Genomic DNA, 13,303 nt, shown 5'->3' with positions numbered 1-13,303 from the left:
GTGGGACAGGATGTCCTGGGAAGTGGGATAAGCTCTGACATCAGCACCCCCCAGACGTCAGGTCCCATGTCACTGCTGCCTCGTTTGAGGACGGGACAGGATTAGGTTGTGCCAGCCAAAATGCTGCAACTCAGTTACTCTGTGTCTTCTCAGAGTTCCAAACAAAGATGGGATTGCCAGCACACAGACAGTGCTGGGATTCGCAGATTCACTGGGATTCTAAAAACCTTAGAAGTGTTTTTTTAGTTCTTGCCTCCCGCTGCTCCCGGACCATAAATCTTTGTGTAGGAAATTCCAGATGGGTGAGAGAAATGTAACCATCTGCCAATGCTCAAATATGGCAAGAGGAATCACTGCCTAGCTTATTAGACACTTACCTTTATCTCATGTACGACAACATGGGATTACTGAGTGGATGTTTCACCTTGGGAAGACAAAGCAGCTCTTCAGAGAAGTACGTTGCTGTGAGCTGGCACGGGCAAAATAGGTCCAATGCAAATGTATCAAAAATCTGAAAATTTGATTTCATTTGAACTGTTCAGAAATATCCTTGCTTTGGTTGAGGTCTGGTGGGGGGGGGTGTCACTTAAGCATTTTAAATAAGTCTGTGGTTCCTGTAAGTCTAAAACGGGATAAATTACTAAAGTTATGATCAAAATATAAAAAATGGCCCACCTGGTACCTGCTGGGATACTGCTCTGGAAGCTGTGAATTAGAGTGACCTTTTCACTGCTGGTTTCAGAGAAATCCTCCCTGGTTTGTTATGACCATCACATACCTACCATATATGGTTCATACAAACCTACCACAGCCCAGGCATGTCTGTGGGAGAAAGGCTCTCCCACGCCTGAGAACTTGGAATCCTGAGCTCAAAACATTTGTTTTAATTTAAGACCCCTTGCTGATATGGGCAACAAAGCAATCTGTGTCTAGAAACTGGTTTTTTCCTTCCTGGTCTCCCAGGGAATAGGGAGATCAAGAGATCTGAAAAGAGTATGTGGAAAGCTTGGAAAACCCCTGGTATCCCACAACACAGACTAATTGACAACACAAGCTAATTGACTGAGGCAATTTGTCTCTCAGCAAGGTATCTTTGTTCACTAGTTACCACTTTACATCTTAATTGTCAGTACCAACCCTATCAACCAAACCAGCCAGGGCCACAAAGTCACCTGGAAAACAGTCAGGCTTTCCAAGGCAGCCCAGTGAGAGAGATTTCCCTGACGATCAGTGGCCACTGGGTCTCCAAAACTTTTGTACTCTTGAAAATCTCGGCGCTATATCACGTGCAGCACCCAGAGAAAGTGCCACTTCCTACAGCAGGTGAGTGATTTCCAGGGGATCCTCCACATTTGCAGGGCACACCAAGACACCTGACCGGGTCAGTAGGTCTGCAGGAGCTTTACTTAAGCAAGGAAAAGCAAGATTCTGCTTCCCAGTTTGCAACTATTTCCACTGACTTCATGTGTTTATTAATGACACAGCCCAGCTGCCCCTTTGACCCAAATGTGAGTGAATGAATGTTCCCTCTCCAAAAAAAAATCTGCAGTGAGTTGCACGCGAAAAATCCAGCAGAAAGTTCTTTGACACACACCAACCCACAGACTTTAAACAAATACTGCTGACATGCTCAAGTACACCTTGATTAACGGCCCCTTCATTTTGTAAGCAAACAGTACCAGGAGTAACTAAACCAGGTCAGGAGCAACAGCCACTGCCAAACCACCATCAAATTCATGTAAAATGAGATACTCAGGGAAATGTTAGTGATACATCAGCAGATCCAGCTGAGTAGGTGAGGTAAGAACCGAGCACTGTTCGAGTGCTGCCTGTCTGTTCTTTCTTACATTTCAAAAAACTAGAGGGCTAAGTTCTACTGTTCCCAAACATCACTTGTTTCAGCCGGAGAAGTTCAAAGAAGTAGGAAGCTTTATTGCATACTGATTTCTCCCTGCCTAGAGGTTCTGCTTTTGGCCAAGAAGGATCACGGAGAGGGCCTCGATTCATTCCAGTTACAGAAGATCCCAGTTACTCTTAGGATTAAAGAGAATGCACAAAGAGATTGGCAGTCAGAGCAGGGCAGTGCTTTTGGAGTCCATGTCCTGGTAGGAATACCCATTTCAACCAGCGTACAACCATGCACTTGGATTTGATGGTCTTCGAGGTCTTTTCCAATCTTAACAATTCCATGATCCTATGACCATTGTGCAGTTGCTGGCTTCCATGTCTGAATTTACCACAGGTCAAAGTTACAAGTCCTCACGCCGACTGAAAATCCAAGTTCTAATCAACACTGTCTCTCCCCACTACACAAACAGCAGCATAACGGGGCCAGTGACACCCTGCAGACACCACGGGGCTGGAGCAGCAAGGGATCTTCTCAGTTAGGAGGGACAGCCATTCCCCAGGCTGCTCCTCCCCTCCCACATTCACCTACACAGTTCCTTCAGGAGTTCCTTCATGTCACTGGCCTCCAGCCTGTTAGACTAACAAATCAGGAATCACAAAGTAAAACAGTAGAAAATTAAGTCCTTTGCATCTGCAACAATGTGTAGGTTGCTACATAGGATGCTCTCAAGCCAAAGACTTAATACTTAATGTAAGAGATTCCCACCCCCCCACCCAGTTGGAATCCTTGGCTCAAGTTTTTTTAGACACAGAAAGAGAATATTTGTCTCCAAACTTAGGGAAGAATCAGGCGTAATAGGAATCCAGTGGATCACCTTCTTTAAAGGGAACACAAAACTGTGTGGAAAAAGACTGTCTGCTCCTTGGCTGACTTGGAACTCCTTACGTGATGTCCTTCTTTCTTGGGGGCCGGTGGATATTCCTCACCACGCACTTCACCATCCATTCAATTCCTTCGTTCACCCCTTTGCTAAGGAAGTAAGATAAGCAGATAAGGTTTTAAAATAAATCACCAACAAGTGGCAAACAAGAACAGAAACGTGGTTCAGGCAGGCCCTGAGCCCTTACAAGAGAAAGGGAAGGGCTCTGCCCTGCAGTTATTTATTGCCATTATTGTGTTATTTCTCATACAGGCACACAATAGGGATCTGATTTCTTCTAACTCAGCATATAAACTCCATCCTTTATTTTTCTGGTGTCTGTACGTGTCTACATCCAATTTAGTCACCGACTCTGTGGAAACCTTGGGATGAACAAGCATCAAACAAACCTGACAGCTGGTCTGAGGTTATTTTGCCACAAACCCCACATCAGTTGCATCAGATCTTCCAGTCGTGGTTCCATCTTTCTGTTAACTGCCTGTGCTGGGGCTGCCAAGCAAGTCACCACCTCGCTGGTCTGCACAGCTCCCCAGCCAGGACTTCCACAAGTTATTTATTGTTTTAGTGCAAGCTCAAACTGGAATTTTGAAAGGAAATTCCACACAGACCAAAATTTGAAGTGTTTTAAAAGGTTGCTTTTCACCTAATACTTCTCTTCCAGTCAATGCTTAACCATTGTTCTTCTGGTCACTCAGTTGCTTAATGGCACGTGTTTTTTTGTAGCAATGCAGACAACAGATTTTTTCCATGGTTTAAGAGGTTTTTTAAGAGGGTTTTTTTCGCAGTTGCTTGTATGACAACACAGATTTCTTGCTAGATTTAGAAGAAATCTCAAAGCTCTGGATTTAGCACAGGCAGAAATTCAGCCAGGAGCATTTCTGCCATCTGGAACAGAACTTTCAACTTGCAACAAATAGCACTTTTCACTCAAAGAACTGAAAGTGTAACCAGAGTATTGCAAGATTCGAGGAGCAGTAGTGACGCTGAGATGTCAGGAATCCAGTGGGTTGGTCAAGGTCATGGCGTGCAGCTGTGTACAGCCAGACTTTGGTCTGTTTTACTCATCAAATTTCAAACCAGCGGGTGTCCCTTTGTGAGAACTCTCTTGGAGACTGTTACATTACCCACATCACAAAGCTCATCTGCACACCAAAGAATATGAAAGCAAGAGCATAATTACAGCAGTGGTAGCAGAGCACCCCCCATTTCTCTGGCAGTGGCATCAACAGCTGCATTTTCAACTGACTCCTTAACTTAAAAGCCAGGAGCTGCAGCAAGCCAGCATCTGCAAGGATTATTGTGTGGACAAGTCCCGTTGCTCTCAGCCAGCAGTACATTTCCATGTGGTTTCATAGGCAGGATTTACAGATGAAGTTACTGACCTGGTGCACATCCAAGGTTCACACACAAGTCAGTGCTGGGAGGAAGCCCAGCTCCCTTTCAGGGGTTAGTAAATCCTGTAATGCTGCTCTGTGTGTGACACCCCACAGCTGCTCAGTCAACCAAAACTCCATCCATTCTCATACTCACCCAGTCAAGGCTGAGCAGGCTTGAGTCAGGCAGTCTCTCTTCCCAATTTTGTTAATGCAGTCACTAAATGCTGTCTTGATGTCAGGTATTGACAGACAAGTCTGCAAAGGGAACCAAAGAAGAGCTTGCTTTCTGTGCTGCAAGAGATGGTGACCTTCTTCCACAACAAATCCTACTGTGTCTGCAGTCCTGCTTCAGTCAGGATGGCAATGCTGGGAGGTTAAACCCCCTCACCCACCAATACAGCAAATTCACCTCTTTACATTCCAAAAAAATTAACATATTCCTTTTTTCACTAAAGAGAATGCTGTTTGCAGACAGTACACAGACACATTTGTGCACTTCTAAGCAAACAGAATCCTGAAAATGAGCACAACCTGCACTCCCTCAGGATGCTCCTTCCAACCCACCCCATCATCACACACAGCTTCTGTCCACCAGGGCACTACAAGAGCTTTACTATTTACAAAGGCTTTTGAAACACTGGACCTGCTGCAAGCCCAGTGGACTGTTTGCCAGCAGCCTGGGCACTCTCACAAAATGGCTTGGATGCGATTTTTTTCAAGTTCTCAGCACATTCCTTGCCACTACAGGCACAGCCACCCTGCACCTGTCTGTCTGCATTCAGAGGAACGCTGGCACCACTGAATGCAGCATGTTTTCTGATGCCTGATGTCACTGTGCTCTTGACCCTCTGCAGGTCTTGCACTTCTGTGAGGTTGCCAGAAGGCTGCTGGGAAGTGTCTTTACAACACAAATCATAAACCCCCTGATAAAGAAGTGCATTACTGACACAAATCGCAGTGTTACCACAAAAATCTGATTCTTAGAGCTACAAACACAACAAAAGCAAACCTGCCCTAGTGAAGTCTGGACTTGCACCTCCCTGAGCACACAAAGCAGCTACAAGAGAAATCACCAGCCTCTAGATCCTTCCCTGATCTCAGTGCTTGCTTTTTCCTCAGAAGTCCTGGATGAGCCATTTAAGCACTTCAGCTGGCCACGAGCCCACCTTTCCTCCTCTCTCTGCAAGGACATTCTGTACCTTCAACACGGCTCAAATATGTGCTTTGACCCGTCCATGAGGCCCAAATACATGCTTTGGACAAGTTTACAAATTTACACAAATGCCAAATCGGACCCTTGTGGGTCCTGAGGATCAGCCAAGCAGATGTGAACTCTGAGAGAACAGAAATACGGAAATTAATGATAGCGGCCATTTTTTTTGCAAATCACTGGTTCTGGAGAAATTAAATACAAGAAACTTCCATGGAGATAACCATTCAACAAGTAAGCAGGTTTCATTGCTTATAAATAAGAAGGGTTCTTAAGAAATGCCTTGAGAGGAGTTTAACTACACCCAGTTCACCCACTGTCCTCGACTCCATCGGTTGTGCAACTTTTGATGACTGTACTTTCTTATGACCTCAAGCTGCATTTCAAACTTGCCCTTTCAATGAATGACCTGGAAACCATATCCAAAAATGTTACTGACACCACTGCACCAAATTCCTAACAATTTAGTTCAGGGTTTCTGCCAAGTGAAAAAGGCTCAGTTGATATGAATGAACTGTCAGTCACAGGAAAAATAGCTAATTTTAAAAAAAAACAAATACTGATTTTAGAGGGAGTCAGACTGGACTTGGGAGTTGGAATTCATACCAGTAGGTCTGGGAGATGGGCAAGAGACAAAAACCAACCAACCATTCTCTATGGGTTTGTAAAACATGCTGCTTTAGTCTGGTATGGCATTCACTGCCCAGTAAGAAAGGCAGGTCCAAGTGCCTCCTGGTTTAAGCCAGAGTTCTGGACAAATCAATTACCCAACAAATGGGAAGGTGGAAGAGCTGCATGTCAGTAATTTGAACTATTTTTTATGTCTTTGTTTCTTTTCAGTCACTGAGAACTTAGCAGCAGGAAGACTAACTCTCAAGGCAGCTGAAATTGAGCAAATGTTTTCTGAAATACAGTTTAAGCTTTAAGTTTAATATCATTGTATAACAACTTCCCCTTTTCTGAATGACCATACATTTTAAAATATTTCTAAAATAAATATAAAAGTGTTCAAGGTAGGAAATAACAATAGACAGTACTCATACTGTCCTTGATTTCTACTTGCACAGGCAAAGCAAACAGGCAACGAACATCCCAAAAGCAGCTGGCAGACCAGCACACCTGCAAACACCCAGGAGCACAGAGAACCCACATCCTTCAGCTCACCCATCCTTGGGGCCTTTGAGAGTCCACTTTTCCCAGTGCAGCTTACAATTATTGCCATTTTTTCCTCCCAGTATAATCCACTGTCATCACTTCCCTTTCCCCCCCTCTGGTATAACCATGGCCTGCCCCACTTCCCACAGAACTGCCCAGCCATGGCTCTCTCCATGGAAACTTGCATCAGAGTTTTGCTCCTGAGGAGACTTTGCACCTTTCACATTGTTGCAGCAGGGTGCCACTGCATCACAACTCCACTCTTGTGCTGTGGAATAACTTTTTCCCCTCTAGATGCAGGAGAGCAGCACAGCAGAGGGACAACACCAATGTGGACAAGCCTTGTTTTAGTCCTTGAGGGGAAGCCACAAACTGGAATCTCATCTTACAGCAGAGGATGAGGCAGATTATCTGTCACTCCAGCAAGGGGCACCTGAGCTTCTCATGCTCAGGGGAAAATGTCAGTTGTGGCTTCCAAGTTCCCCTTGTCTCCCAAGAGAGATCTCCCCAGACACATTACAAAATATTTATTTACAGATGTGTTTTGTTTCTCAGCTAAAACCACATAACTCAAAAGCTTGACCTGTGACCACATCAACAGTGCCCATTAAAATAACACAATCCACAGTGACCTTTCAGGAGCTGGTTTGGAGGAACCTCACACAACACATGACAAACCATATTTCCATCTCAACTTCCCCAAAATAACACTGTAAAACATCTCTTCATGAAGGCCCCTCAAGGTATAATATAGCCAGGACTAAAGCTAATTCTTTTTATGAACTGGGTTCAGAACAGCATTACCCAAATTAAGACTCATCAATTGCTCACCTAAAAATCTATCAAGCAGCAAGGCAAGTTTTAGCCAAAAAAGGGTAGAGTCTATCCATTCACCAAAGACAATGCTGCTGCTTGGTCTCCTGTCAGGATAAAACCTTACAGGATAAAACCTCAAGTGCAGCCTCTTCAGCCATCTCAAGAGTAATCAATCACCAGAATGGAACTAAAAGAGAAACAACAGGAATGTGAACAGCCTATTCCATAAAGAGTCTGAATTGGTATTTTGCAGTCTGTGAATGTATTTCATCCCCTGATATGATCAAATACCACTTGTGTTTGGCAGTGCTGAGAGGACACAATGAACCTTGGGGTAGTGGTGCCTGTTCACAGCAGAATTCTTACACCTCGTGCAAATTCAGGTATTGAGTCAGAACTTTTGTTATCTTACTGGGAGGTATGCAAACTTCACAAAAAGCCCCAAGTATGTCAGATGTTCTACTTCTGATGTATTTGCTGGCCTCTCTATAAGTCATCATCCAGAATTATCATTCACCTGCAAATCCCAGCAAGATTAACATACCACTTATCTTCCCTTATCGTGGTCCAGGATAGAGGAATGCTGGTGAGAATTCCCTACTACAGTTACATGTCTGGAGATCCAGAGCAGAAAAATCTCTATCAATGATAATCCCTTAATGTTCAGTTTTATTCCAGAGGTCTTCCATTCTGCTATACTGGAAGAAGAGAACCAGGCCACCAAGTTTTCTAACCCTTGCTTAAGTGAATCTGAATAGCTACTGAAAAATAAGCTATATCCCCTCAATGATTTGCTAACAGCATTGATGTCTCCTCTGTGTGCATATCCAAGATCAGACTGCAGGAGTGAACCTCAAAATATCCAATTTAGGTATTTGTTACAAACAGGGAAAGCCCCATTGGGTTTAGCTTTGCTAATCTCTTGTTGCAGTTCTATACTGCATAAAGGCACTAAGTCAGTGGGCTGGTCTTGGACCCTCCAGAAGGGGCAGGAAGTCAATTAGTTTTTATCTTGAGAGCCTGCTCCAAATACCTCTTTCTAATCATTTAAAGAAGTCCACTTGTTCAGTTATTTGTCTTTAGTCTGACTAGAGTGCCAGAATAGCCATGGTCTGCAGTGTGCCCATAACAAAACCTGCATATACAGCCACAAGGAAAACAGGAACAACTTTCCAGCTCTAAAGGCAAGAGTGCAGGCTGCTCCCTGCAGCACAGCTCTAGTGTTGCATGGAAATATGAGAGTTAATATTCTGGTTTCCACACAGAAAAGACAATTTTCCCACATCCCAGAGACCACAGCGAAGTCAGGACCACAAATCAGGAGTTCTGTCTCAATCTCGTGCTGTGTTTTACATGGAACTATATTTCTCTTAATTCCATCACTAGATAATCCCTTAGACAATCTCATGATCATCCAAAACTCAATCTGTTGTGTTGTACATGTGAAGTGTAACCAAATCCTCCTGTAAAGCCGAAGTGATGTCTATGGAAGTCTCAAGTACTTCCCACAAGTGCAATCACTTGGACAAGTGTAAAGTCCAGGGGAAGAAGGTGAGAAGTATTTGCATACTTTGGAACAGACACTGATCCCAACTGCCAGGGTTGGTGCTCCAAATCCTACTGGAAGCCTCTGGCTCCATCTAGAGATGAATCACTGGAGCTGCAGTCATGGAATTCACCATGACCACTTTAGGCACTCTCTTCCCTTTTTTCCATTCCGGAGGAGAGGAGGATGGCCCTGGATGGGTCACCTAAAAATTGTACCACCCACGAACCTGGCAAATCCAAACCATGACCTTTGCAGTTCTGGATATGCTGGAAATAATTTAAATCATATTGCAAATCCAAACCAAGACCTTTGCAGTTTTGGATACGCTGGAAAGAATTTAAATTATGTTACCAGAAAAGAGCATTCCTCGTCATTCCCTGCTGACATAGATGGAATGCCTTAGGACAAACAAATGTTTCATTGTACAGATCTTATCAAGCTGTGGGAGAAGGATGATAATGCTTCACATGCATTTGTTGTGCTGTTCCTGGGTTTTAAAAAAGCAGCATAAACAAAGTGCACTAAACACTTTTTTTTTTTTTTTCTGAATAAACAGGAAAAACCAGTATCAATATACCCAGTCACGGTATGAGAAAGACCAACCATAGCGATGCAGTTTGTTCTGTTTACATAAAGAGTTCAGAACTATGTGCCTGTAGGATGCTCATTTATGCCACTGGAAAAAAAAACCAACCTAAATTCAAAGCAAGTATTTCCCATGGCAGCAAAATCCCATAGGATCAGCCCAGGAATGCAGCACAAATTTAACGTGAATGCAGAGCTCACCTTTCCAAGGCTTATTTGCTCATTTATGAAAATCTGCAAGAATCTTACCTCTACATCCTGCTTGTTGGCCAACACCAGAATGGGAACACCTTCCAGAGCTTCGCTGGTAATCATCTTCTCTACAAAGCACAGAAATAACACCAGAGGTTTAGCCAGTTCTGAAGTTGTACAGACACATGGCACAGACTATCTGGACAGAGGGATGAAGCCAGAGGCTCCTTCTTGCATTACAATTTCATTTGATACAACCTTTTGGGTCGATTTTCTTCACACTGTACTCACCAAAAGCTCTTTTAGACTCTGAGAGCCTCTCCTCATCCGTGGAGTCAATAACATAGATCACCCCGTGAGATTCAGCGTAGTACTGCAAGGAGAACACAGAGCCTGGTGTCGATCCACTGCGACCATTTGTTCCTCTTCCTGATTTTATTTGAATTTGGTAAAATTTTGGTACACAGGGAAGAGATCAGCCAGTTAGAGCCAGCTGTTTCCACGGTGTGTCTCTGGGAGAGAAGGGAGGCAAACAGAATGTGCTGCCTGTTCTGTTTGCTCAATACACCAGGTGAGAAAGCTCACCTGTGTACTCCCAAAGCTTATCTCTATGGCACAAGCCCCAGATATGGGTTGGTAATTGCCTTTGTAACAATAATGCAAGTATTAAGTATTATCTTGGCTCATCTTGCACAGATATAGTTGAATCTCTGAAAAAGTGTTGATGCTAAATACTGGGGTTACAAATAAGTCTGTGTGATTACCAAATGATAGTACTGGTTCAGTTCTAAAACAGACAAAACCATGTCTAAAATAAACCACAGAATGGTTTGGGCTGGAAGGGACATTAAAACTCATCCAGTTCCAACCTCTGCCAGGGGCAAGGACACCTTCCACTAGACCAGGTTGCTCCCTACCCTTTCCAACCTGACCTTGAACACTTCCAGGGATGGGGCAGTCACAGCTTCTCTGGACAAGTTGCATAAATAAAATAAATTAAAATAAAATAAACCCACATCTCTAACCTTGTCCCAAAGTGACTGCAGTTCCTCCTGCCCGCCAAGATCCCAGAACATCAGCCGAGTTTTGCCAACATCAATAGTACCAACTAGAGGGAAAGAAGGAAAGACAATCCAGTGAAAACTGGAGGTGTTGTAAAGCACAAACACCTGCAAACCCCACTGAGAAATCTGAGGCAGGATAGGTTTGTAGGGGAACAAATCACAGGAAGTGGTTATTTGCAACAGAACAAAATCTGCACAGTGACCACAAATATAAAGTTTTGTAATAACACCATGTAATAACACCATGTAAATAACACCAGAATTGGACCAAAGAATGAACTCCAGTAAAATTTAGCTTGAGCATAGCACTGAAACGGGATTCATGGGTTTTTTACACTCCTAAGCTAAGAAAGCTTATTTTATTCTCTACAAAAAGACCTGGGCAGTTGAGAGGTACAGCCTCTGCTTCCAGGAACTATTCTGCCCTTTTCAATTCTTAAATACTTCAAACAACAATCAGCTGTTGTCCAGCTGTGCAGGAAAGCTGAAAAAATTCCAGATGGATTTACTTACTGTTTAAGCCTACAGTGGTTGTGATTTTGGACAAACTCATCCCTTTGTAGTTCTTGTTAAATCGGGTTTTAGTTTGTTCAAGGAAGGTCTGAAAAGGAATGAGACAAAGTATTTACTGCCAAATATTTTACTTGCTGAGACAATCCTACCCCAAACCTGCCCTTTAATTTCTGCAGAATCCTGCTAAAGCAGATACTGTCCTACCTAATTCTGGACAAACCACTCTCCTTGCTCCCTATTTCAGCAAGGAAAGAAGGGATCATAGGTGATTATGGGATTACCAAAGCCTCAGCCACATCCCTGAAAGCTTGTGCTAAATTTAAGTACTGAGGGAAAGTTGACTGTTTGGTGTGACAGCACTAAAATAACTCATGATACAGCTGAAGAAAGATTGACCTGTGATGGAAGATTTATCTCTGGAGGCTGTTTAGGACTGTGTGCACCCTCCACAGGGTGATAAAACAGCACTTACAGTTTTACCAGCATTGTCCAAACCCAGGATCAGGACACAGTACTCATCCCTCTGGAACATGTATTTATAGAGCCCTGACAGCAGTGTATACATCCTGCTCCTGCAAAAAAATACCAGGAATTCATTAACAAACAGGTCATTCCCAAAAGCCTCTCATTCCACAGCGTGAGTTCTTCCCAACCCCAGACAAATAAATGACACTGCTCTTTTATCAGGAACTCTCACATTTGGGCAACCCCAGGAAAAGTCACAGATTCGAGAGAGACCATGAAAATGGCTCAAGATCAAGTTTTCAAATGCACACGAGGGAGGGATTATCTTCCAAAGGGCTGAAGCTCTGTGCCTGCACACAGTGCCCAGCACCTGCTGCAAACTCAGCTCTCACTTGACAACTTTGTCTGCTCAAAGGGGAGCTGAGGAAGACTTTGAACACCCCTTGCAGTAAATGTAAGACCCACAGAAAACGAAGTGAACTTCATACAAATACACAGAGCAGGTATTTTTAAGAAAGAATGCACAGGCCAGTCTCCCCTCCTTGTTCCCAATCCCTACAAAAGCACCTTGGGGTCTCTATTGGTTGAAGTGAGTGCAGAGCATCCTAAAGGCACATAATTCCTCTTCTTATCTTAATTTCAGCCTTATCCAGCAACAGCCTTGTGTAGCGGCACCCACCAAACAGTGCTTTGTCATCTCACAGACCAGCTACATGAGCTGCCCAGCAAAAAACCACAAAGCTGAGAATCAAAGCAACACCAGCACCTGCAGAAGCCCACACTTGTTGTGTTTTCAGTGGCTGGATTTGCACACACAGGGCAGAGAGGCTTTGCAGGAAGCACTGGCACCAAGTGCTCCAGCTGACTCACATGCCATTGCAACAACTCCCCTGTTCAAACATAGATAAAGGGAACCTCAAGGCAGAGACTCTGAGAGGCAGCTGCCTCTGAGCAAGTGCGTGGTTAAGCGATCACTTTGAAGTCAAACACCATCACCTAAAGGGAAATAAAAGCGCTCCAGGGCAGGAATCGGGAGTTTCATGGTAAGGGCACCTCAGGGCGGGGGGGCTTCATCCGCACAGGTGGGATCGTGACCCTTCACCTTCAGCTGTGCGAGGGGGGAGCTCCTGCCGTCCCCGACGTGATCCCGTGTGTGCCCGACCTCCAGCCCGCTCCTCTGGGACCCGGGAGATCCCCCCATATCCAGGAGATCCCTCTCCTCCTTTCCTGTCACAGCCTGACACGGGCCCTCACCGCCATTTCCCCCTGACGGCCCAGCGCCAGGTCCCGGCCCGGCAGGTCCGCCCCAAGCCCAGCCGTACCCCCGTCGCAGCCGCTGCCGCCGCCGAGCGCGGCGGGTGGGGCTCAGAACCCAGAACCCGAAGCTCCTCACCCGGCACCGGCACCGGAGCCGCCGCCACCGCCTCTCACGACTGCCCAGCACCGCCGACCGCCGCCATCCCGCGCGCGGAGCTCTGGGGATTGTAGTCCCGGTGCCTATGTCGGGCCGGGGTGTGGATTGTCGGTGTACTACAACTCCCAGAATGCACAGCGACATCATCCTCCCCAACTCTGACGGAATGACGCGT

General features: G+C 44.9%; 1 protein-coding gene across 2 annotated transcripts; it reads right to left on the bottom strand.

Annotated features, from left to right (window-relative positions):
* Positions 1–1,911: 1,911 nt before the first annotated feature.
* ARFRP1 (ADP ribosylation factor related protein 1) lies at positions 1,912–13,201 on the bottom strand. 2 transcript variants are annotated; one of them, XM_032705202.1, is made up of 8 exons: positions 13,115–13,174; positions 11,722–11,822; positions 11,250–11,337; positions 10,698–10,780; positions 9,964–10,045; positions 9,730–9,800; positions 4,320–4,420; positions 1,912–2,878 (listed from the first exon to the last, which is right to left on the bottom strand). In XM_032705202.1, the coding sequence occupies exons 2-8, from the start codon at positions 11,812–11,814 to the stop codon at positions 2,791–2,793; spliced, it is 606 nt and encodes a 201-aa protein (XP_032561093.1). In that variant the 5' UTR covers positions 11,815–11,822; positions 13,115–13,174; the 3' UTR covers positions 1,912–2,790. The 2 variants fall into 2 exon arrangements, with proteins under 2 accessions (XP_032561093.1, XP_032561094.1); XM_032705203.1 differs by lacking the exon at positions 1,912–2,878 and having other exon boundaries at positions 4,316–4,420; positions 11,722–11,824; positions 13,117–13,201.
* Positions 13,202–13,303: the final 102 nt, after the last annotated feature.

This window comes from Chiroxiphia lanceolata, chromosome 17 (assembly GCF_009829145.1).
Source record: "Chiroxiphia lanceolata isolate bChiLan1 chromosome 17, bChiLan1.pri, whole genome shotgun sequence".
Lineage (NCBI taxonomy): Eukaryota > Metazoa > Chordata > Aves > Passeriformes > Pipridae > Chiroxiphia > Chiroxiphia lanceolata.
The sequence above is the reverse complement of the archived record's forward strand: the minus strand, read 5'-3'. Positions and strand labels throughout refer to the sequence as shown.

What these genes read in the sequence shown, in the direction of transcription:
- ARFRP1 (XM_032705202.1), bottom strand. Translation starts at nt 11,814, where the DNA reads ATGTATACACTGCTGTCAGGGCTCTATAAATACATGTTCCAGAGGGAT. An exon ending in TGGACAATGCTGGTAAAACT is followed by an intron (nt 11,338 to 11,721) that starts GTAAGTGCTGTT and finishes ATTCCTTTTCAG; the next exon opens with ACCTTCCTTGAACAAACTAA. An exon ending in TGCAGTCACTTTGGGACAAG is followed by an intron (nt 10,046 to 10,697) that starts GTTAGAGATGTG and finishes TTCTCCTTGCAG; the next exon opens with TACTACGCTGAATCTCACGG.